Source organism: Leucoraja erinacea, chromosome 6 (assembly GCF_028641065.1).
Source record: "Leucoraja erinacea ecotype New England chromosome 6, Leri_hhj_1, whole genome shotgun sequence".
In the NCBI taxonomy this organism is placed as follows: Eukaryota; Metazoa; Chordata; class Chondrichthyes; order Rajiformes; family Rajidae; genus Leucoraja; species Leucoraja erinaceus.
Window position 1 is genome coordinate 50,375,974 of NC_073382.1, and position 22,488 is coordinate 50,398,461.

General features: G+C 38.0%; 1 protein-coding gene across 1 annotated transcript in view; it reads left to right on the top strand.

Annotated features, from left to right (window-relative positions):
* Window positions 1-22,488, top strand: part of pspc1 (paraspeckle component 1) — a 68,879-nt gene that overhangs the window by 31,286 nt on the left and 15,105 nt on the right. Inside the window, exons 3-7 of the mRNA XM_055637000.1 lie at window positions 1,612-1,707; window positions 2,601-2,797; window positions 7,497-7,581; window positions 9,713-9,809; window positions 22,123-22,180. Of these exons, the coding sequence (XP_055492975.1) occupies window positions 1,612-1,707; window positions 2,601-2,797; window positions 7,497-7,581; window positions 9,713-9,809; window positions 22,123-22,180 (533 nt within the window). The remainder of the gene's footprint in view (window positions 1-1,611; window positions 1,708-2,600; window positions 2,798-7,496; window positions 7,582-9,712; window positions 9,810-22,122; window positions 22,181-22,488) is intronic.

Sequence of the window (22,488 nt, forward strand, 5' to 3'; positions counted from 1 at the left end):
ACATTATACTTGATGAACCTTTGGAGTAACATCCTGTGCAACCAATAGAGGTCTGTGTCAAGCTGCTTATTATGTTAGCTTTAATTATGTCAATAGCTTGTGGTTTCTTTCAATGAGCTTAAGTTGGTGTACATTGTTTCAGAGCTGCCGGCAGTCAAACTGATCACTGTCTTTGTGGACATAGCTTAATCTTTCTGTGATATCAATTTCCTCTTGATGCTAAAATTAGTTTAATAGTAAGAAATTGATTTCTAGATGGGCTCACCCTCTAAAGAATCTGTTGTGTTAGTCTGAAAATCTGTGAATTAAATATTTAGGTTTAATTATGTCACAGAAGAAAGTCGTCCAGCCTATTGGGTCTTTACCAACCATCAACCGAGCAATCCAATTTATTTCTCTCTAGGCCTGCAAAATATTCTCTTTTATCCCATCAACTTTCTTTGGATTATTTTTGCTATTGACCTACACAAAGGGGAAACTTATATTTATTTAAAAACTTATTTTTCTATTACAAATTTCAAATTGTGGAGTACAGAGGCAAATAAATAAATGATGGGTCTTTGTCTCAAACATTATGGAGGGCACTGTAATTGTTTAAAATGCGAACTTTCTACATAGAGAATCATGGATTCATACAGTGTGGGAACAGTCATTCGGCCCAACTTGTCCACACCAACCTCATGCCCCATCTACACTAGTTCCACTTGCCTGCGTTCGACCCAATCTTTTTAAACCTATCCTATCCATATCCCTGTCCATATGTTTTAAAAAAAATATCTGATAGTACCTGCCTCGACTACCTCTTCTGGCAGCTCGTTCCATATATCAACCACCCTTTGCGTTTAAAAAAAAAAAGTTGCCAGTCTTGTCAGCATATTTTTTAAAAACACTTTTAACTCGTGGGCTTGCTCTTTCTCTATCCATAACTATCTTAAACCTAATAAGTGGTCGCTCGTAAAAAAAAAGGCTCATCCACAAACATTTTATCCACTTGCCCCTCCCAAATTCCAAAGACTAAATCAACCATGACCCTCTCCCATGTTGAGCCCTCTACATATTGCCTGAGGAAACTTTCTTGAGCACATTGGACAAATTCTGCCAAGTCTAGACCTTTTGCACAATGACAGTTCCGATCAATATTGGGAAAGTTAAAATCCCCAACAATGACAACCAGTTACAGTTCTATACTATGACAGCCTAGATAGGTAACATAGATAATATGCATCTTTTATGGTGAAAGTATCTCTGGATCAATTGGATCCTGTCTGATAGGTTAATATCACCCTAGTTTAAATAACTGAAACTTTTATTTCAACCACAATCTTTAGTTTTGTCTATTTCAAGTTATTGCCATGTTTATGGTTAGTAAATGTAAAATAAATTGTGAATACCAAAGGAATTTTGGAAAGTTGGATTGTCAACGTTTGTATATATGTTCTTGGACATGTACATATTCTCAGTTTATGTCGGCTGTTGTAAATAAATGTTTAAACCATTCCAAAATGCATTATTTTATGCAATTTGTTTTGAATCATTAAGTGTAATTGAGAAACAAATTGAAAGTTCTGAACACTTTTTCCTATTGATATACGGCATGGCATTACTTTACAGTTCTCCACATCCTGTTATTGTGGAACCCACAGAACAGTTTGATGATGAAGATGGACTTCCTGAGAAACAGCTGCAAAAGAACACGCAATATCACAAGTAAATTGTTCTTGTTTATAATTAGTATTACCGGTTTGATTGTATTTATGTACAGTATTATATGATTGCATATTCAATCAGATAATACTATACAAAACAAAGCTTCGACTATACCTCCGTACACGTGACAATAATAAACCTAAATATACAAAAAATCTGTTATTTTTTGCCTGGAATTTGTTTTGATGAAAATCTGTTTTTTTCTAATTACAAATTCTATGTGACACTTCAGATATTTTGGATGCTGTTTAATTATCACTTTGTAGTTGGAAACACCAAACAGCACAAACATGATACTAGAATTACCAATATCATTCTCTTATTGATAATTAAGGAGTAATCTCAATATTGTATCTGCCAAGGATTCCTTTCCACCTCAACCTAGTAACACCATTTAAATTCATTTATGTTATAATTTCTATCTTTTTTTAATACCACCTCTTGTCCCACTCAGAAGATAACTGTTCATGTCTAAATGGATTTAACTTGGATCTCAAAGTTAACACTTTTCATCAATCATGTTCTTGCAACTTTAAGCAGGCTTTTATTTTGTATTTTTACTGAGAATGTATCTTATTTTAACACAATCATTTTCCAAGTTTTGCATTGAGCCTTTTGCAACTAAAATAGCATTTTGTAATTGTTGAAAATAAAAGTTTTAAGTGAGCTTTTGCTAGGTCAGGTTTACATTATTTTAAGAACTCCCGGATTCTATCCTTAGTTCAAATAAAAGAAAGAAACAAATAACACACAGGTTGCTTGAAAATAGCAAATTGAAGTAATGCTCATTTAACTTCTCATCATATTGCTTGATAAGATATAAAACTCTAATTTATAACAACTCATCTAGTTGTAATTTAGCAGCGGTATTATAACTTCCATATTTTATCTAGGGAAAGGGAGCAGCCGCCACGTTTTGCTCAGCCTGGGACATTTGAGTTTGAATATGCATCTCGGTGGAAAGCTCTTGATGAAATGGAAAAACAACAACGAGAGCAAGTTGATAGAAACATCAGAGAGGCAAAACAAAAGCTGGAGGCAGAAATGGAAGCAGCTCGTCATGAGCATCAGCTTATGCTTATGAGACAAGGCAAGTTATCACTCTTTAACCATAAAATCTTTGATAATTAAAGAAACATTGAAGCTGTGGCTGTTAAGAAATCAATTTCAAATGCCACTGCCATTAGGTTTGAATATGGATTTGTATTGCCCTCTGTGCCAAAGAGCAGCGCCTTCTATGTTTATGGTGGCCCATAACTGGACTACCTCTTGCAGTTGTGTTTGCTGCACTTGAAAGTGAAATTAGAATGCTTGGGATTTTGTTGGTGGTCTCTTTTCTCCCTTGCACATGTATTTTGTTGATGTTGAAGACCTAATCTCTTAAGATCCCTCTTACAGATGACATTAAAACTTAAGTGTTGACGTGTTTAGTGTTTTTTGAGTCGAGTTCTGTGTTAAAACCCCCCCACTGGAAATTCTCCTGAGGTTTGTATAGAAATTGTGGCCAGACTATTAAGTGCATCGTTGCCTAAACTGTGTGTAGGTATCGGGGACCTGTGCAAGACCCAACATATCAGAATTTGAGACATTTCAAGATATGTTCGTAATGTGTAGTGGCATATATGCATAGAAGTCGAATAATTTTGAGTGTGCTACTATGCAGTAGTGTAATAATAATGTTCCTTTTGAGTGTTTTTGCCATGTCTGGAAGGTTTGGATACTTTATTTTCCAAGCGATTTAAAAGGGTATTTAAGTAGGCAAAAGATCGCAAAAAGGATGGGAAGATTGCCAAACAGCTGGCAATCTTGCTGGAAGCCCAATGTGATATTAGTGACAAAGGGTTGCTTTCATGCTGATACATTTCATGGCAAAGTAGGATCGATTCAACTCTGTCGATATCTCAAAGCTTCTAAAGCTGAGCTCTCTTTGAATTATGTATTTCTTGGAAAGACTTGATCATACCGAAGATCCTTGCAGGACCTCTCCTTTGCAGTAAATTCCATCTGTTCATTAAGTCAAAGGCCTAGGTGAGGTCTATGAAGACAATGTACAGCACATAAGCTTTTTCTGTTTCATGCAATTTCTCTGCAAATTATGCAAAAGGTCGCATCATCTGTGGACTGCTCTGTGCTCCGTAAGCTCCCTCAAAGTCTGTGCAAACAAATAATTTTTCAGATTGAAAATTGCTATCCTGTATTTTTGAGGCCATTGCTTATACATTAAAATGTTTAAGGGAATCAAAATTTATCAATGTAATCATTTATGTGTACATCAAAAATTACCTAACTGCTTGACTGATGCCATGCTTAAAAGATTATTGTGTATCTCCTTGTTGCTACGAATTTCATTTTAAATACAATGCTTCATTTAAAATGCTTAGATTTCTATGTTTTAATTCTGAACAGTAGCATGTTAAAATTAAGTGTTGCTTTTGGAACAGATGTTCATCCAAGCTGTAATACTGAATACTCAACCAGAGTTTTTCAGTGAATCTGCAATACTGACATCTTTCTAATAACTTGCCCAGGTATGAGTAGTTTTCTAAAAAAAAGAGGACTAATTCAATCTAGATAACTTATTACCCAATTGTGCACTTTTAATCCTGATTGGAGTGTGGGAAGTTGTGTTTAATGTGTCATCAGCACATTTGTTTCGGACTTTTGCTGTGTTACTTTGTTACAGCTTTGTTACATAAATGGAAGAATCGCATGCTCGAGATAAAGTCAGAATGTCCATAACCTATGATAACATTTTCTCTAAATCTATCTTGGTAAAAACATAGATAATAGACACAAAATTCTGGAGTAACTCAGCAAGGTAGGCAGCATCTTTGGAGTGATGTTTTGGGTCGAGAACCTTCCTCAGACTTATCAAAACCATCCTGTAGGAAACAAGATGATTACATTCGCATCTTGCACAAAGGACTATTTGTGTTGCCAAATATCGGTCATCTTGACTGAAAAGCATTGTCGCTGGATTTTCACAGGCCAGTTTTTAGTTTCATCAAATTCTGAACTTTTATCATAAGATCAAAGAGCTAAGCAACTTGTGATGTGTTCCACAGGTGAGCTTGGATTGATAGGTTGCTTGAACATCTGTACCAGGGAAATCATTTAACAAAAACAAGCCACTTGCCCTTTGATGTTCAGTTGCATTACCAACACCTTCACTGTCAATGTGTAAGAAAGAACTGCAGAAGCTGGTTTAAATCCAAGGTAGACACAAAATGCTGGAGCAACTCAGCGGGTGAGGCAGCATCTCTTGGAGAGAAGGAATGGGCGACGTTTCGGGTCGAGACCCTTCTTCAGACTGATGCTGGGGGGGGTAGGGGGCGGAACAATGATAGATTTTAGGTGGAGACGGTAAGACGAGTGGGAGAACTGGGAAGGGGATGGAGAGAGAAAGCAAGGGCTATCTGAAGTTATTTTGGAGAGGGAAATGCTACCTTCACTGTCAACATAGCTACACAAGTAAAATTACTAAGAGCATAATGGAGGTTCATGAAGCGGCAACTACGTAGACTTTTTTGCTTTGAGAATACTCTGTGGCTTTGTACAGTGCCCTCCTTAATGTTTGGGACAAAGACCCATCATTTATTTATTTGACTCTGTACTCCACAATCTGAGATTTGTAATTTAAAAAAAATGCACGTTGTCAGATTTTATTAAAGGCCATTTTTATACATTTTGGTTTCACCATGTAGAAATTATAGTTGTGTTTATACATAGCCCCCTCATTTCAGGACACCATAATGTTTGGGACACATGGCTTCACAGGCGTTTATAATTGCTCAGGTGTGTTTAATTACCTCCTTATTGCAGGTATATATGAGAGCTTTAAGCACCAAGTCTTTCCTCCAGTCTTTCCATCACCTTTGAAAACTTTTATTGCTGTTAATCAACATGAGGACCAAAGTTGTGCAGGATGAATGGAAAATCACTACAGGATGAATGGGGGAAGGTGCAGGGTAAATGGAGGGTGGATCAGTATGGGATGAATGCGTGGATTAGTACAGGATGGATGGAGGAGAGGTGCAGGATGGATGGGAAAGGGGTAAGTTATTATTACTTATTACCGATTTATTACCGATTAATTACCTTGAATTTCGAAACGACCTGCTTGAAATGGTGATGTCTTTGAATTTCAAACCGACCAGCTTCAGATGATTACGTCACAATGGCTCGACTAGAAGGGGGAGGGCTAATTGCTATTGCGACATGCAGGGCAAGTGCAATTGGAATTGTTTTTAAAGATCACTGCTGAAGAAGGCAAGGGGAGTGCTGGAATCGTACGTTCGGGAACGGCTTGAGTTAGAAGACCGTGCCTCCCGTGGGGGCTATGGGTAGGGAACAGGTGCATTGGGGAAGCAGACCCAATTGTTTTTTAAAAAAAAAAAAAAGATTTTGAACTGAAAATAGTTCAGTTTGACCATTCTGCACTCCAGAGGCTGTTGACAAGTAGAAATCTCTGGTCTCCAAGCATTTACCAACCTTGGTAAAATACAATCCATGAAACTTTGACAATAGATCACTTTCAATGCCATACGCTTTTCCTGCCATTTGACAAAGTAGGCCAGCTTCGGCTTTTGTGCATATTAGAGAGTAGCAGTGCCACAAACAACGTAATGTGTTAAGTCTTCAGAAGGAATAAGGAATTTTAAGTCTTGCGTCTGGAATATGGCAGAAATTGTATCCCTAAAGTCAGGATAAGTATCCTTCAACTCACACAACTTGTAGTTTGCAGAACATGCAGAGGTACATTGCACTGGTACCTATTTTGTTTAAATTTATTTGCAATTAAAAAGACTGAACGTTTATGCATAATTTTAATTTTGGGGGGGAAATGAACAATTTTATGTCGACCATTGATGTTTAAAGATAGATACATGCACAAGTTAAGCAAGCTCCGTTTCTTTCTTTAAAAATCGTGGAAGGTTCCTAAGAATACATGTGAAATCTGTCTAGGTTTTAGTTTTGCTCGTTTGTTTATGTTTTATCAAATGGGGACTGCGGTGGCTTACTTTTGTTTGTGATAACTTGGGGTTAGTTTTTTAAGAGGCCTTTTGTTACTGGCAAGCTGCTTTGGTAGCTCTAATTCTATTTCAGTTGTCCACATCTTTGAATAGCCTTTCGTGTTCACAGAGAAGTGTTGATTCATGAGATCTTTGCAGCTGTCTTTTGGTTGGATTCCCCATGATAGTAGGAAGCCAGCTGCTCGCAGCTTCCCTGCAGTTATCCTGGGGAAATCTAACTGCAGAACTGGATGGCAAGTTAGGCATGTGTGGACTTGGCAACTTTGTTCCATCCAATGGGTAATTGAGAGAAAGAGGTGAGCTTCAGGTCATATCCATTCTTTGATGGAATTGAAAACTTACTTTTAATTTTTTAAGATTTTGATAGGAAGATTTGATTTTTGGTTTGGATCCAGCAAGTTATGGTTATGTACCAGCTAACAGCAACCACAGCCTGACCTTGCATTTTGGGAAGGTTTTATTGGTAATAGTGGCTGGAAGAATATTGAGTGTGAGTGACTTGCAGCTCACCAAAGTATGGCAGAATTAAAGGTTGTATGCTATGCACTAAAGTGCAGGTGTTAGTAATTTAGGGTGGCAAGTTGGCACTGTAATTTTTGTTTTGTTGCACACAAATTTTGCTGCATTGATGATAAATCGAGCAGTGGAGGATATTTAATGCATATTTTGAAATGACTTCTTGTACCAAAGCAGGCATCCAAGAAAAGTGATTTTTTTAAATGACTATGTTCTAAATGTAATGTAATTGTTTTTTAGATTTGATGAGACGCCAGGAGGAACTGAGGCGTTTAGAAGAAATGAGAAATCAAGAGCTGCATAAAAGAAAGCAGATAGAAATGAGGTATGTCCAGAATGTTTAAATGGCAGGGCCAGAACAATAACATTCTCTCTTGCTGCATCCTCCTCATTGCCCTCATCCTCCTCATTGCCTTCATCCTCCTAATTTCCCTTATCCTCCTCCTCTCCTCACTCCCATTTCCTGCTGCAGCAGCACCTACCCAGGTCATAGAGTAGCGCCAGGGCCTGCAACTCGGCCTGGTTCCCGTATTCAGCCCGGCCCTGGCTGTAGACTCCAGCCGTCAGCTTGGCTGCCGCATGGTCTCCAGTCCAGGCCCTGACTTCATCTCCGGGCAGGCCTTGACTTCATCTCCGGGCTCGTCCCTGACCGTAGCACGTCCTAGGGTCCACCGTTGGCTTATTTTTTGTGTCGCTGCTCATGCCCCCATTCCAAGCCCTGAGCTCAGCCCTCACTGCAGCTCCAGGCTCTGGTCCAGCCCAGGCCCAGTCGCCGGGCTTGGCCTGCAGCAGCAGCCTCCCCACCAGGCACCGGGCAGGCGTGATGATCCCGACCCCGGCTTGTCCTTGGTTCCACAGGCGGCTTCTTTTTCGGCGCAGGTCACAGCCGCATCCCAAGCCCTGAGCTCGGCCCTCACTCCAGCTGCAGGCTCTGGTCCAGCCCAGGCCCAGTCGCCAGGCTCTGCCTGTGGCAGCAGCCTGCCCACCAGGCAGCGGCAGGCATCGACCCGAGGAATTGACTTGCGAGTGGATTGATTTTTTTGTGTTTTGAGCGCTTGAGTGCCCCTCCAGCGCAGAGTGTCCTGTTCTGACATCAGTCGATTTTTGGTTGTTTGGTGCGCATGAGTGCCCCTCCCGCGCAGAGTGTCCCATCGTGCCTTGGAAGTTGATTGTGACGTTAGTCTGAATTTTTTTTCTTCTAAATGAGAACGTTGAAAACTTTAATATTTTGAAGCTGTTTAGTAATTTGTAAAATAAAGGTTGAAATGCGACGGGAAGATATGTATCCTGTCAGCTGAGAAAATGTGAAGGCTGTGGCCAAGCGTTTGGAAGAAGATACTAATTAAGGATATTAAAAGAAAGCCAACACAATCCTGGCTCACACAGACATTTAGAATGTTAAGAACAAAGGGAAGAGTCTTAGTATAATAGAGATATCTATCTATCTATCTATCTATCTATTAAAACAATCTATCTATCTATCTATTAAAACTATCTATCTATCTAATAAAACTATCTATTAAAACTGTGTGTGTGTGTGTTTATTTGTGGGTGTCAGATTTGGCCTTTGATTCCTTGGTCCGCCAAAACCACACGCGAAAACTCCGAGATTCACTTTTACATTCACTAATGCACTCCTCAAAACATTTGGACATTTTTATGTACACATTTTTTAATAAAATCCTCCCCCCCACTCATTTTAAAATCTAAACAGGACTAGCCAGCTGCTGACGTTGCAATCCCACATGCCGACTAATCCAAGCCACTTCTCTCTCTCTCTCTCTCTCTCTCTCTCTCTCTTCATTTGGCAGCCCATCTCACCTCCACTTCCCCTCTCCCCCGGCTCTGTCATGCTGGCGGAAGGCACAGATCGGCTATTCCCCCCGCACCCCACCCCTCAAACTCTAACCCTCCCCCTACAATGTATACCAGATATACAATCAATCTACACACACACACACACACATATATATATATATATGTGTGTGTGTGTGTGTGTAGATTGATTGTACATCAGTTATACCAGGTAATCAGACTAGTACAAGCGCTAAAGTACCTTGTGAAACCTTATACAAAGTCGTAGTTCGGTACTGAGATGGGGTTTGTAATTAAAGTTGCATTTTTCACAACTTGTGAAATGTAGTCTACAGTCCACTTTAGCTTGTGTACTGAACAATTATTGATATACAGCGTTGATATTAACACAGGCAATTGTAATGTTTTTAAAAAAGAAAAGGTAACTGTTGGTTCCAGTCGGCTGTTTCTCTTTTGCATCCTCTTTTTTGGTCTAAAGTCCACTTTAGCTTGTGTACTGAACAATTATTGATATACAGCGTTGATATTAACACAGGCAATTGTAATGTTTTTAAAAAAGAAAAGGTAACTGTGTTGGTTCCAGTCGGCTGTTTCTCTTTTGCATCCTCATTTTTTAAAATTGTTTTTGACTTTTTGACCAGGCATGAAGAGGAACGTAGGCGACGAGAGGAGGAAATGATGCGTCAGGAGGAATTACGAAGGCAACAAGAAGGATACAAGTCAAATTACATGGATAATGTAAGTCAGAAAAATTGTGATTTGGGTGGTTAGAAAAATCGTTAAATGGTCAAATCTTCAAAGTTTTGATTTGGTAAACGGTGGAAAGTTTCTCTCTTTTAAATTTTGTATCTTTCTCTCCCCAACTTGTTTCTTTGCAGTTATTGTTAATATTGATACAATTGTTTTTCTAAGTAATTTTCTGCAACATGAGATTTCGGCAATGACATGATCGCGCTTCTAAGAAATGTCTGTGCACAGAAATACATTGCTTTATTCTCTGAATCCACTTCCTCACCCGTGGAACACTAACCTGAATTGTTAACTATTGAGATCTTTTCAGGGTTTAATTTGACTTGCAGGTATCCACTTGCAGTTCTAATATATATCCATTTTCTTTGTTTTGAATTTGATTTTTGGAGTACGACTACTCAATTCATTATACATCACCTGTTTGCAGTTTTTGTCTTGCAAATTTGTTCAAACTATGGTGCTAAACTATGGTTACTATGGTGCTAAATTTCCATAAATATGCACATGCCATACCTGCCAACTAGTCCGATTTTATCGTAGTTGTTCCGATTTTTAAATTAAAGTGTGAAAAATCGGATGTACGATTTTGAAATGAGGGGGAAAAAATGGCCAATTAACCGCTGTCTCTAAGGGGGTTGTGTCCAATTACCAACCAGCTTCCCTTAAAATTCCCGACCAATCAACTGTTTCTCCAAGGGCATTGTGTCCAATCACATAATGTGCTGGTCACATGGCGGGCAATCAGCCGCTGTCTCCGAGGGGCGTTGCGGCCAATCATGACCAGCTTCCCTTACTGAAGCAGAAGATGGATGCAACCAAAATCACCTTTTCTCTGCTGGTTGCACACAGTGCTAGGCAAATACATTTCTGGTAACATTCTTTGTAATGATTTTTGTAGCTGTATGTAGTCATTTATATCATGAAATATTTTTCTTTTGGGGGTTATTTTACTGGTTGTGTGTTAGAAAAATTCTAAGCTTCGGTTATGTAAACTACCAGCAGAAAGCTTGGGAATCACTTTCAATTCATCAATTTAAAAGATGCAAGAAAGCAGCTATGACATATAATACACCATAAACTGTATTACAAATACACAATAAACAAGTTATGCATTCTTGTACTCTTACATGGGTATGACCGCACATAAAAAACAAATTTTTCTGCAAAATGGCACCGCGTAAAAATATTGATTTTGTCCGCAAAATACTGATTTTCAGGTACTAGAATACTGAAATGCTCTGACAAAACTTGGCAGCTCTGCATATATCGCGATATTGGCAAACTACTGGAAAAAGCCTTAAAATCCAGGAGCTAAGGCGGGCCCCTGGACCCCACCCGTAATGGGCGAGCGCCTTCGGCATTGTAGATGCCAGTGTGTTTTCTTATCAGCAAAGACACAACTAAAGGTAGCAAGGATGGCAGATTACAATGTTCAATACAAATATGTTTTGGATAACAAAGCTATTCGAGTTGTGCCTTGATTTTTTCTGTTTGGCTTTGGGATATCAGAGTATTTTGATGGGACTACCCTTATTTCCTTTATTTCATTGCACCTGGAAGTATTACTGTTGGAACAATATTTATTATTTTGTTTCTAAATGTTTAAATTCTACTTCCATTGTGAAAGGTTTGATGGCAAATATCTCAATTAACTTAAGTGGAGTTTATTTCTGTTCCAAAGAATATATGCAGGCATTTTGCTGCAACTTGATTAAAGAAAATATACTCACAATCAGAAAAGATGCATCACCAAATTTGATCTGTGGTGCAGTGGTTACACAAGGTAAATTTGTAAGCTAAGTAGTATTCAGAAGACATGATATGCTTGATGGGGAAAGATAAGCAGCATGAACTAGGAGCAGGGAATGAGTTGGGGTTGCTTTCTTTGTGTTTTTGGCAGCATTAATGGTTCCTTGGTCCAGAATAGCTGGATACTACTTTTGCCATTATCTCAGCTTATTCAGTTTGGTTGATATTTTCCGATCTTAAAGAAGAAATTCAGCGTAACGCGCATGGGAAAATTGTTGTTATTCGTTAAGTTTATCAAGAGAAATTAGGAGTTACAGGGTGCGACCTGAATAGTTTTCAGTGTGAAAAGCCTGCTGATTTGAGTGACCGCTTGTTAAATTATCAGCATTCTCCCGCCCTATGTTCTGGGAGTATTGTGCCCTCTTGGAGTGGGGAAATATAGTAAGGATTCATGCTTCCATGTGGTGGATTTTTCATTTGTACATTCTATGACCAGGTTCATGAAGATGTCTAGTGTCATATAACATCAAATAAATCTTGTGTAAATGCTTTTCAGCTAAAAACTATACTCTAGGTCCTTGACAATGGATAATCTCTGGCTAGAACAACAGTGAATTGTTAATACAATGCATGCTATTTTCAACTTGAAATGCTATGTTTTTTGTGAGGATTAACGCAGTTTCTCTACTATTGTGAGAATGTGCCTAAGAAGCTATGTCATGAGTCACAAAGCTCTTAATTCCAGGTCAAAAAATGGACTTGATCAGTGCTGGCTGGCCCAAAGTTTATATTCGTTCCTGGAAGACCTTGTGTTTGGGAATTACTGTCAGGATGACAATAAATCTGGGATAATGTGCAATGCCAACACTGGTCATCAGCCACGGTGCACCGGAGCTTTTGACTGTTCTCCGCTCTTTGTTGCAGGTATTAATCATATCTGTGAAGACTGCTAAACAAAGTTAAAATTGGAAATGTGTAAACTATTGCGCAGGTCAGATACTACAGATGTTGGAAAACCAAAATAAAATCTGAAAATTCTTGAAGTTGTAGGTTACTCTTCCATCTCTCCTGTGTTCAGCCTGAACCTGTCATGGTTCTTGTCATTGTCTTGGAGTAAAACATATCAATGTTGACAGAATAAAACAATGCAGTACTTTAAAACATTTATTGATATTTCTGAAATGCCTCAAATAAAATTATGTACGTACTTGCACAAAATATGGCAATTGTTGTATGAAATCAAATTATGATATAAAGGAACCAAGCTGTGCACCAATATGTTCTTTGGCACATTAGCCTATAACTTGGATTCACACGTGACCTGCACAAAGTCAGAGAAAGAATCAATCTATCCACAATGCCCTTGCTTTCCTTATCTGTCCTCCCTTTATAATGTAACAATAACATCCATGACAATTTTATTAACATAATCTCTGTTGGTAGTAACTTCATTCTGTTGGTATGCTGAAAGGCTCTAAACTATCAAGTATAAAAGTATTGTGTTTAGCCATTGACCCAACAAAAAATGCTGCTTTCATTTTGTTTTGGAGGGGGGGTGATTGTGCTTTCTCTATTCTGAGAGTTGATAATTCTGAAGTTTGTAAGACTTTGAAACTGCAGCAGATACAATAACACTATTATTTCTGTTGAATTGTAATTTTTATGTTGCATTGCCACTTTCATCAGAACTGGAATGTTGGAGATACAAAGTTCATTCTTAAGAAATGGAGATGGGAAAGAAGAGGCGAGTGGAATGAACATTATCTTTTTAATTGCTGAAATGTAAGGGGATGATGCAAAGATGAAGGAATGATGAAAATCAACAGCAGAGTTGATATTTGTTTTCCCTAGGTACATTTCCTTTTTAAGAGCAGTATCCAAGAAAAATCTCTTTACAAGAGAATGTTGGTGGATGTGATCTGGTTTGTCATTTGTTCAAGGAAAAAGAGGGCTCTTTGTCCTTATGGGGTGGAAGTGTGGAGGGATGGAATATCCAAGATAAAAATCAGTGATTGAGACCAAGAGTCTGGAAGTGAACGTAGGTGTGAACAAGGGGAGCAAATCTGTATTGGACAAGTCGGCGTTCAAAATCTAGTCTTGCACAAAATTGATTTTAAATTGCTTCTACCATCTTTATTTAAGTCAAAACTGAATTGATTAATTTTGAAACCATAAGAAGCAGTTTTTTTAAATCTAATAGTAATTAAAACTGCTAAATTATCCTGCTCTTTACCATTTGGCTGGCAAAGAACAGGAAAGAAGATCAATGCTGTCTTTCCAATGTAATTGTGCCATTGGTGTTCTGTAAAATGCATGCTGTAACAATGTTCACATTTAAAGCAATGTTTCAAATCAGTGGATCACTTGTGCCAATTACAGAAGATTTTAGTAATGTAAATATACAACTGAAGGCGGCCACAGTTGCATCATATTTCTATTTTAATGGTTGGGCAATAATACTGCATACGGATGATCCAATTAGCCAGGGTTTCACCTATGCAATAGCCATGAACAATACTTGATTATTCTTAATGATCTGAATTAAATATCTATGGCAGACGATACTGCATGCAATCACTTGCCTGTGGGACCAGTGGAAGTTCCAGTGCAGAAAAGACCAGTATTGTTAAACAAAAGATTAGTCTTGGATGCCATCCCCTATATCTCTTGTTTCCTTTTCCCCTGACTCTCAGAAAGGTCTCGACCCGTCACCTATTCCTTTTCTCAAGAGATGCTCTCTGACCCGCTGAGTTACTCCAGCTTTTTGTGTCTATCCCAGCAAGTAATCCTGGTCTTTCAAAGTGAATTTACAGTGCATTCTTCTTCTTAATTTATTTTAATCTTGATTTGTTATTTTTTCCACTCATGTAAATGGTTTCCATAAAGCAATCTAAGGTTATCAGAGTACTGGTGAGTACATGTGACCTATGTTAAATGTCTTGCATATATATAAGAAATATACCTTTTGTAAAGATGTAATTGTCTTGGCATTGAAGTTGGTTGTTCTTTTAGTTCTGCTTAATACTGGCATCTTTGGTGTTCTTTATCACCCATGATTTTGATTATACCATACTATAATCCTACATTTTTTAAACTGTTTATTATAATTTTACAGATCCGGTTGCTAGCAGAATGTTTCTGAACTTCATTCACATGATCAGCCATTCGTCAAAGAAAATTAACACAATCTTTGTGCCCACAGCATTGTACAGCTTTTAACCAAAACTGCTTTTCATTTGAATTCCTGCACATAATATTGCACTGCTCATTTTAGTGTAATGGTGTTAAATTGGCAAAATGTCCACACTGTCCACATCTGAATTTCCCCTGAATAAGGGGATTAATAAAGTCTAGTCTAATCTAATCTAATCTAACTTTCCCCTGGTAGACAGCCCTGTTCAAAATAAGTTCTATAAAAAATCGCAATAAATACCAAGTTGCTGGAAATTGTAATCTGTTAATTTTTATTTTACAAACCCAATCTAAATAGCACTGTTTTGAACTGTATTTAGTTAAGGGATTTTGTTTCCGAGCTGATGAAAATGCAGTCAGTTGGCAATAGTGGAAATGTACCTTCCCTCCCTTTGTTGTGAAATACTTGTGTACTTCAACTATTTATATTTCTTGAGTAATGTTTACTTGAAATTCACATCAAGTTCTATAATATGATGTAAATAACAAAAATGTAATGCTTGAAAATCAAAAGGTGAAACGTCATAGACATTTATGGTGAAAGCCCATGCGGCTGATTAAGTCCTTGTACATCACAATTTTGGAACCGGATAACAACTTGAGATCTGATTTGAAGGGCTATTGCTGTAACATGGAATCCTGATGATCCTGAATGTATTGAAGTTAACTAGATATCTCTTCTGACGTCAGCTATCAATTTCTTAATATTCGTGTGCATTTTTGTTTGGATCACTTTGTTAAGGGGCTGTCCCATTTGAGCGAGTTTAGAAGAGTTTGAAAAAATGACATGTTGATGACCTCCTTCGACTATGTAGAAGTCCTCCTTCGACCTCCTTCGACTATGTTGAACACCAGCTTCGACTAGCTACTCCGACTAACCGGGAAAATTGGACACCAAATAGTGGAGAGTGAAGACGACTTTCTTCTATTTCCTTCGACTATGATGAAGATTATCTACGACTACCTTCGACTACCCTTGATTACCTACGACTAACATGCCGACCTACTACGACTAAACCTACGAGTAAAAAAAGTACCGATTTTTTTTCCATGGCGACCTTTTTTTACTCGCGGGCATTTTTTAATATATTGAAAAAACAGCCGCGACCTAACTGAGGCCTCAAGTGTGCGGAGACCACTCTCGAGCATGAAGGAGAGTTACGAAGACCTCCTAAGACCTCGGGTCGACCATGCTGCGAGTATGAGTCGAGGCAAACTCGCCAGAACTCGCGGATTAGGTCTCCCAAGTGGGACATGCCCTTTACTTTGTGTCTGTGTGATTTTTAAAATTCGGCCTTGTGATTTGTTGGGTCTATAGTTAGGTCTATAGTTGAAGGAAAAAAATTAAGAATGTTTAATATTTTTAAGGATCACTTTTAATTTGGGTATTATACAAATACCCATAATAATAATAATGGGCATTGTGGATTTATGGCATGCTGATAGATCATAAAAACAATTGACTGGATACAGACATTAACTTTAAAATCTGTAAACTGTAAATAAGCAACAAGCCTGAATTTTATGTGCTGTACGAGTGAATCGTTTGACAATGATGTGGAATGATTTCAATTTACAATACTGCAGATGCTTGTTTACCAAGGAAAGACACAATGCTGGCATAACTCGGTGGGTCAGGCAGCATCCCAGGCGAACAGGGATAGGTGATGTCCCTAAACATCCCCTAGCCATGTTCTCCGGGAATGGTGACTGATCTGCAGAGTTACTTCTGCATTCTGTTTTTCACATTTCATTGATACATCTCAGAATTTGCTGAAGATCAAAGTTGTTATTGCTGTTCAAATCCCATTGTATATTGTGTTACGGGTAGCAGGAAACTATTTTTAGAAGATGAGTTATAGTGAAAGTGATTGTAGTAAATGAAAAGTAATTGTCTAATTTGAAGCAACAAAGGAATATAATACAAAACACAAAGTGGAGGGACTCAAAGTTGGATTCAAATAAAATGCAGCATTTTTAAAAGTTGAAGGGTAAGTACACATATCAATTCTAAATGTGGTGGATTGTTGCTGGAAATCCTGAAATAAAAACAATGGTAGAAATACTCAAGTTGGGGGACATTTGGGGGTGACTGGAACAGTTGATATTTTAGGCCGTGGGCCGAGCATCGAAAACATGTCTAGAATTTAACTTTCATGACCCATGTCTGGTATCTTCCTGAAATTTGGCACATATTTAGATAAAATATAATTAAGAAGGAATTCATAACTCGTCAGTTCCAAAAAATGAACACTAATTAATTAAGATGATTAGAAAATTAGAAAAATTAAAGAAAGAAAAAGTAACAGCGCCCTCTTGTGCTCAATGCTCATATTACTCTATGGAACAACTAATTCTGTGCTGCGGTTTATTTAAACCACATTATTATACCATAATATGATTGGAGTTATAATTATATAAAAATAATATTAATATAATTGTGAGTCTGACTGGAGGTGTATGTTAAGTGAGACTGCCGCAGAGGTCCCGGGTTTCACCGGCTCCTGAACCCGCCTAATTAATGGGTCAGGGCAGTTCCTGTGCGTTCCCCCCTTTACTGAACCCCACTGACTGCTAGTGTGCAGAGTGGAGGTCACGGCCGTAGGGGGACTGGGTCAGTACCAGGCTGGAGGACAGACCTGTAAGGCATCTTCCAGTCGCTTTAAATGGAAAACGAGTGAGACTGCCGCAGAGGTCCCGGGTTTCACCGGCTCCTGAATCCGCCTAATTAATGGGTCAGGGCAGATCCTGTGCGTTCCCTAACCCTAACCGCTACAGACGGCACGATGTACAAGGCCCCCCCGTCGTCAAGATGATCTAAACACACTCCGCAGCTCCGTTCCCGAATCGGTCGCTTCTTACCGTGGCTGCATAGACCCTGCGGTCGGAGCACTGCTTCTCAACAAATGATCGTAGGCAGCTCCGCAATTAGATTTTAAAGAAGACTTTTCTTTGACTTCAAAAAGCTGACATTAGTGACAACTTTTAATTTAATTTGTTCAGGAAAGACAAAGTTCAAGTCCTCAACTTAAGCCTCAAAATCTCATATATCACATTATAAGAGATTGAAATTTAATTAATTAAAGTTCATGCGTGTTAATTTTCATAAATTCTGACTTTAGATCTTATCTTCCAGTTCCAGTTACTTCACAATGTTTCACTGGTCCCACAACTTGGCCGTCCTGTTTGTATTGCAGCACCTTAGCAGTGACTTTGCTTTCCAGATTTTCTTCCACTTCTATCCACGTAGCTGCGCATTCTTCAGACTTCTTAATGCTTTTCTCACTAAAGTCAATGTGAGTTACGACGCCATGTATTGCACAGAAGATCAAAGAATCTTCATCGGAATCTCCAGTAACACTAGCATCAGTAAAAATACTCTTCGCCATGATGTGGGCTCCCTGCCTAACTAGCCTGAAACAAAGCGCGTGATTGGTCAATTGGCATCCGACTCAATTTCAAACGTGCTTTGATTGGACGATTACTACTTGGAAAATTTGAGGTTTTTCTCATATTTTAAAAATATGTGCAGGTTTTGTTCTTGACTAGTTTCAGGTATGATTTCTATAATATTTTTGCACAATACGTTATAAATACAGGTAGATACGTGATTTGGGTCACGAAATGAAACAAAAAAGCACCTCGACCCAAAGTCTATTTTAGGTCGATAACCTTCTAAAGATCATCAGTAAGACATGTTACCTTTTCTTTCAGCTGCCTTAACTATTGAGTATTTTTAATATTTTCTGTATTTGTTTCCATTAGCATTTGTTGTTCATCAGCAGTGATTAATGTAAGGCTGCTTTTATTCTGTTAATTACATTAGAGAATACAATTTATTCACATGAGGCTGGTCATTGTGTGCTTGTTATGGTTTTGAGAATGAAAATGAAATCAAACATTTTGAATTTCTTGGAATCTGTTTTAATGGAATTATACTTGGAGTCACTGAAGTTTTGAAACTGAAGTTTTTCGGGGGAGGTATTGATCAATTTTGTGCTGCTGGAGTAATCTCATTGAGTGATATTTAAATAACCTCAAGTCCTTTAAAATGTGTTACTAACAATGAAGGAAATTAAACTTTGATTATTTTGACAAGCTAACAATTGATCTGTTTTACAATGTTAACTGAAAATTGAATTCCACTGCAGAAACAATTCTGGAATCCATTTGATTGCATGCCTATATGTAGTAATTGCAACAGCACTGTGGATCAGTACGTACTGCAAAGACACATCTATGTTCCCAAATGTTTCACTTCTGCCTTTCCCAGAAAGCAAAACTTTTTTAAAACCAAAAGTAATCAAAGTACTGCAATCAGGACCAAATTGTATCCTTTGATCCTGGTGCAATTTAAACTTGTTCTATAAACTCGCTCCACCCAAAAAACGGAGTTCTCTCAAATGCTCTTGTTTAAAATTCATACATTAACAGTGGAAATGATTGTGTTCATGTTCAAATTTATGACCGTAAAGAACATTACTGAAACTTTTTTTTACAGGATCATTGTATTATGTATTGTTTACTTGATGGATTGGGTTTGAAATGCTAGTTACAAGGTGAAAACTAAATACAGATTTTAAGTTTTGTACATTTTCTATCATGTTAGATCATTATTTCTTTTTGGTACTTGTGTTTTAATCAATAATCCAGATGTTACTGGCAGCAGTGTGCCATCCTGGCTCAGCACTGAACTGCCTAGTAATCTCTTGCGTGCCTTGTGTTAACTTCCCTGGAGTATCCTCTGGACTGACATTATTTGCGTGGCTCCGTGTAGAACAGTGTATTCCAGATGGAGTCATTTTGAATGACTGTCAGAATAACCTCTGCCCATAACACTAAACAGAACTGCCAAGTAGTACGGATTTTCCGTATTTGGTACGGAAATGCGATAAGAATGCGGATGTACGAATTTATTTTATAAAATACGGATTTTTTTTAAATCGGCCCGACTTCCTGTTTCATCTTGCTGCTTAATAAATGCAAGGATATAAAAAGTCATACTATAACTCTAAAAATTATAGCAGATTAAATCTATTTGTATTTTAAATTTCAAGATCTGGATGATCTTTTTGGTAAGCTTTGATCTACCTGCCCCACTACCGGTTTAAACAGTGCTGTCAGTTTAGTGCGTGGGAATTTAAACGAACAGCGCTATGGGTTCCAATTATAGCACTACCAGCTGGACGCTATTGCCTTTACACATAGCGCTATGGGTTTCCCACATAGCGCCATGGGTCACAGACTGTTCGGGGTAGGAGAGGGAGAAGGAGAGAGGGAGCGAGAGGGAGGGAGGGAATAAGAGAGAGAGGGAGAAAAAAAGGAAGGAGAGAGGTAGGGAAAAGGGGAGGGTGGGAAAGAGAGCGAGGGAGGGAGAGGGAGGCTTCCAAAATGGCTTCTACATCATCATCTGGTGTTAAAAGCAGGACGCAGCCGTTCAAACAGAAGTATACAAAGAGATGGCAATGAATGCACTGTCAAGTAAGGTGCGTAGAAGACATGGCAATTGGTAGCAAGGTTATGCATTCTTATACTTTTACATGGGTATGACCGCACATAACAAACTTTTTTTTTCAGCAAAATGGCACCGCGTAAAAATACTGATTTCCTCAGCAAAACATTGATTTTCAGGTACTAGAATATTGAAATGCTCTGACAAAACTTGGCAACTGACTAAAGGGTTGTTTATATAAATACTCCAGGTGGTTAAGACTTGCCCTATGGCTTGGAATGCCGATATACTTAATCATTTTTAAGAAGCACAAATTAAAAAATGCAAGTAATTCCTAACCTAATTTATTTGACATTTACAATGATCCGTTGCAGCAATTCCTTTGCAATGAAGTGAATGGGATTATGCTATATGACCGTGCACATCCATTCAATAAGATTATGCCTAATGTGTCTTTTTTGTTTGACATGAACTCTATTTTACTGCTTAGTTTCCATGACTCTTGATTCCGTATGCCAAAATGATAACATAACATAACATGGTACAGGTTCTGCCGGAAAGATTTGCAGCAAACATTTAAACTCAATCATTGGACTCGATTGGAGGCACAGTCATCATAGAAACTGTAGAAAATTTCTATCAGGAAGTTTAGGGATTGTGAGTTCACACTTTAGAGTGCTGGAGCCCAGACCTTTACAACAGGTGCAAGGATCTGTTATTTCTCTCCAGGTTGCAACTACTTTCCCTTTATAACTTCTAGGAATTTGAACGGGATAGTTGCACATAACTGTTTTAAATGATGCAAAGGCACGGGTGAGAGAGAGAGAGAAAGAGTGTGTGTGTGCGCGCGAGAGAGACAATGGTCTTCTACTAAATGGCATATTGAAGAAAATTTACCTGAACAGCAACCACAAATAAATGGTCTCTAATTGTACTTTTTAAATACTCAAAAGGGAATGTACAACCATTGTTCAGCTTGTGACAGATTCTGGTTTGAAAATAAAATTGTGTTTGGGTATATTTTTTGGAAAGATTTTGCTCACTTCAGTTTTGAGATTTGTCCTTTTGGATATATCTTCTGAGGAAGACCATAACTTGAATCTTTTGTGTATTTTACCGCAAGGATTGATTTTAAAATGATTATAGTTGGGGAACATTACAAACACCGTTTTGTGTGAAACATTATGTTGAATATATTAAAAATATACCTCATGGATTTATTTTTCTTGGCGATTGCCAAAATACTGGCTAATCTCTTTTGTAATATATTTTATACATACATATTTCATAAATATACTATATGACTGCAAGTTCATTCAATTGGGTTATGCCTAATGTGGCTTAATCATATTGATACCTGGAAAATTTCTGCCATAATCGGATTTTTGTTAATGGGTTCTATAAGTTAAGAATAAGCAGGCTTGTGTGAATGTTTTTTTTTGTTTCATTCTTCTGCCAACAGCCTGTAATATGTCAACATTGTAAAACCTGTGTTGCAAGTAGCTGCATTAATTTGACTGTGTTTAGAGTGTTTTCATAATGAAAGATCAGAAATTAATGGCCATTCTCATAATAGGTGGTATAAAAATTGAAGTGTTGGAATCGTGGTTGGTGAGGTGGGGTGTGGGAAAATTGGCTGCTGTAGAATGGGCAGCAGATCAATTAATGCCAGTTTTCCCACCTTGAGCTGAAATTTAAAATTACCCTCATTATCTGATTCACAAACGAAAGTGGGCTACAAATCCTGATAGTTTTCTTTATTCTCGTGTTAAAAAGAATTAAAAGGAATCTTGGAAAGTTTCTACTGGTGGTTTGTTGTAGTTCTTTAGTTCTTTTGAGGGTACAAAGTTGAATATACACAGACATTCTGTGCTAGTAGGTTGATCATGAAAATGTTTTTATTTTCAGAGAGAACAGGATATGAGGATGGGTGATATGGGTCCACGTGGAGGAATTGGCATGGGAGGTAGGGTTTTAATACATGAAAACGCCTGAGGTGTTGGACATTGTTACTTTATGGCTGTGCCTAGCAATGTTCTTTGGGACTGTACCTGTTTGAAACAAATTAAAAATGTTATTAAGCTAACTACTGTACTCAAAATACTAAAGCCACATCTTGTGTATGAGATTATAACATGACATACAACGTGTTTATGACATAACATATAAGCATTTCCGCCGTGCAGATTATTGTACGTAACTGGGCTACACAGAAGCATACAATTGTTCTTCGTGTATTATCATATAACAAAAAAAAAACTTATTACAGATGCC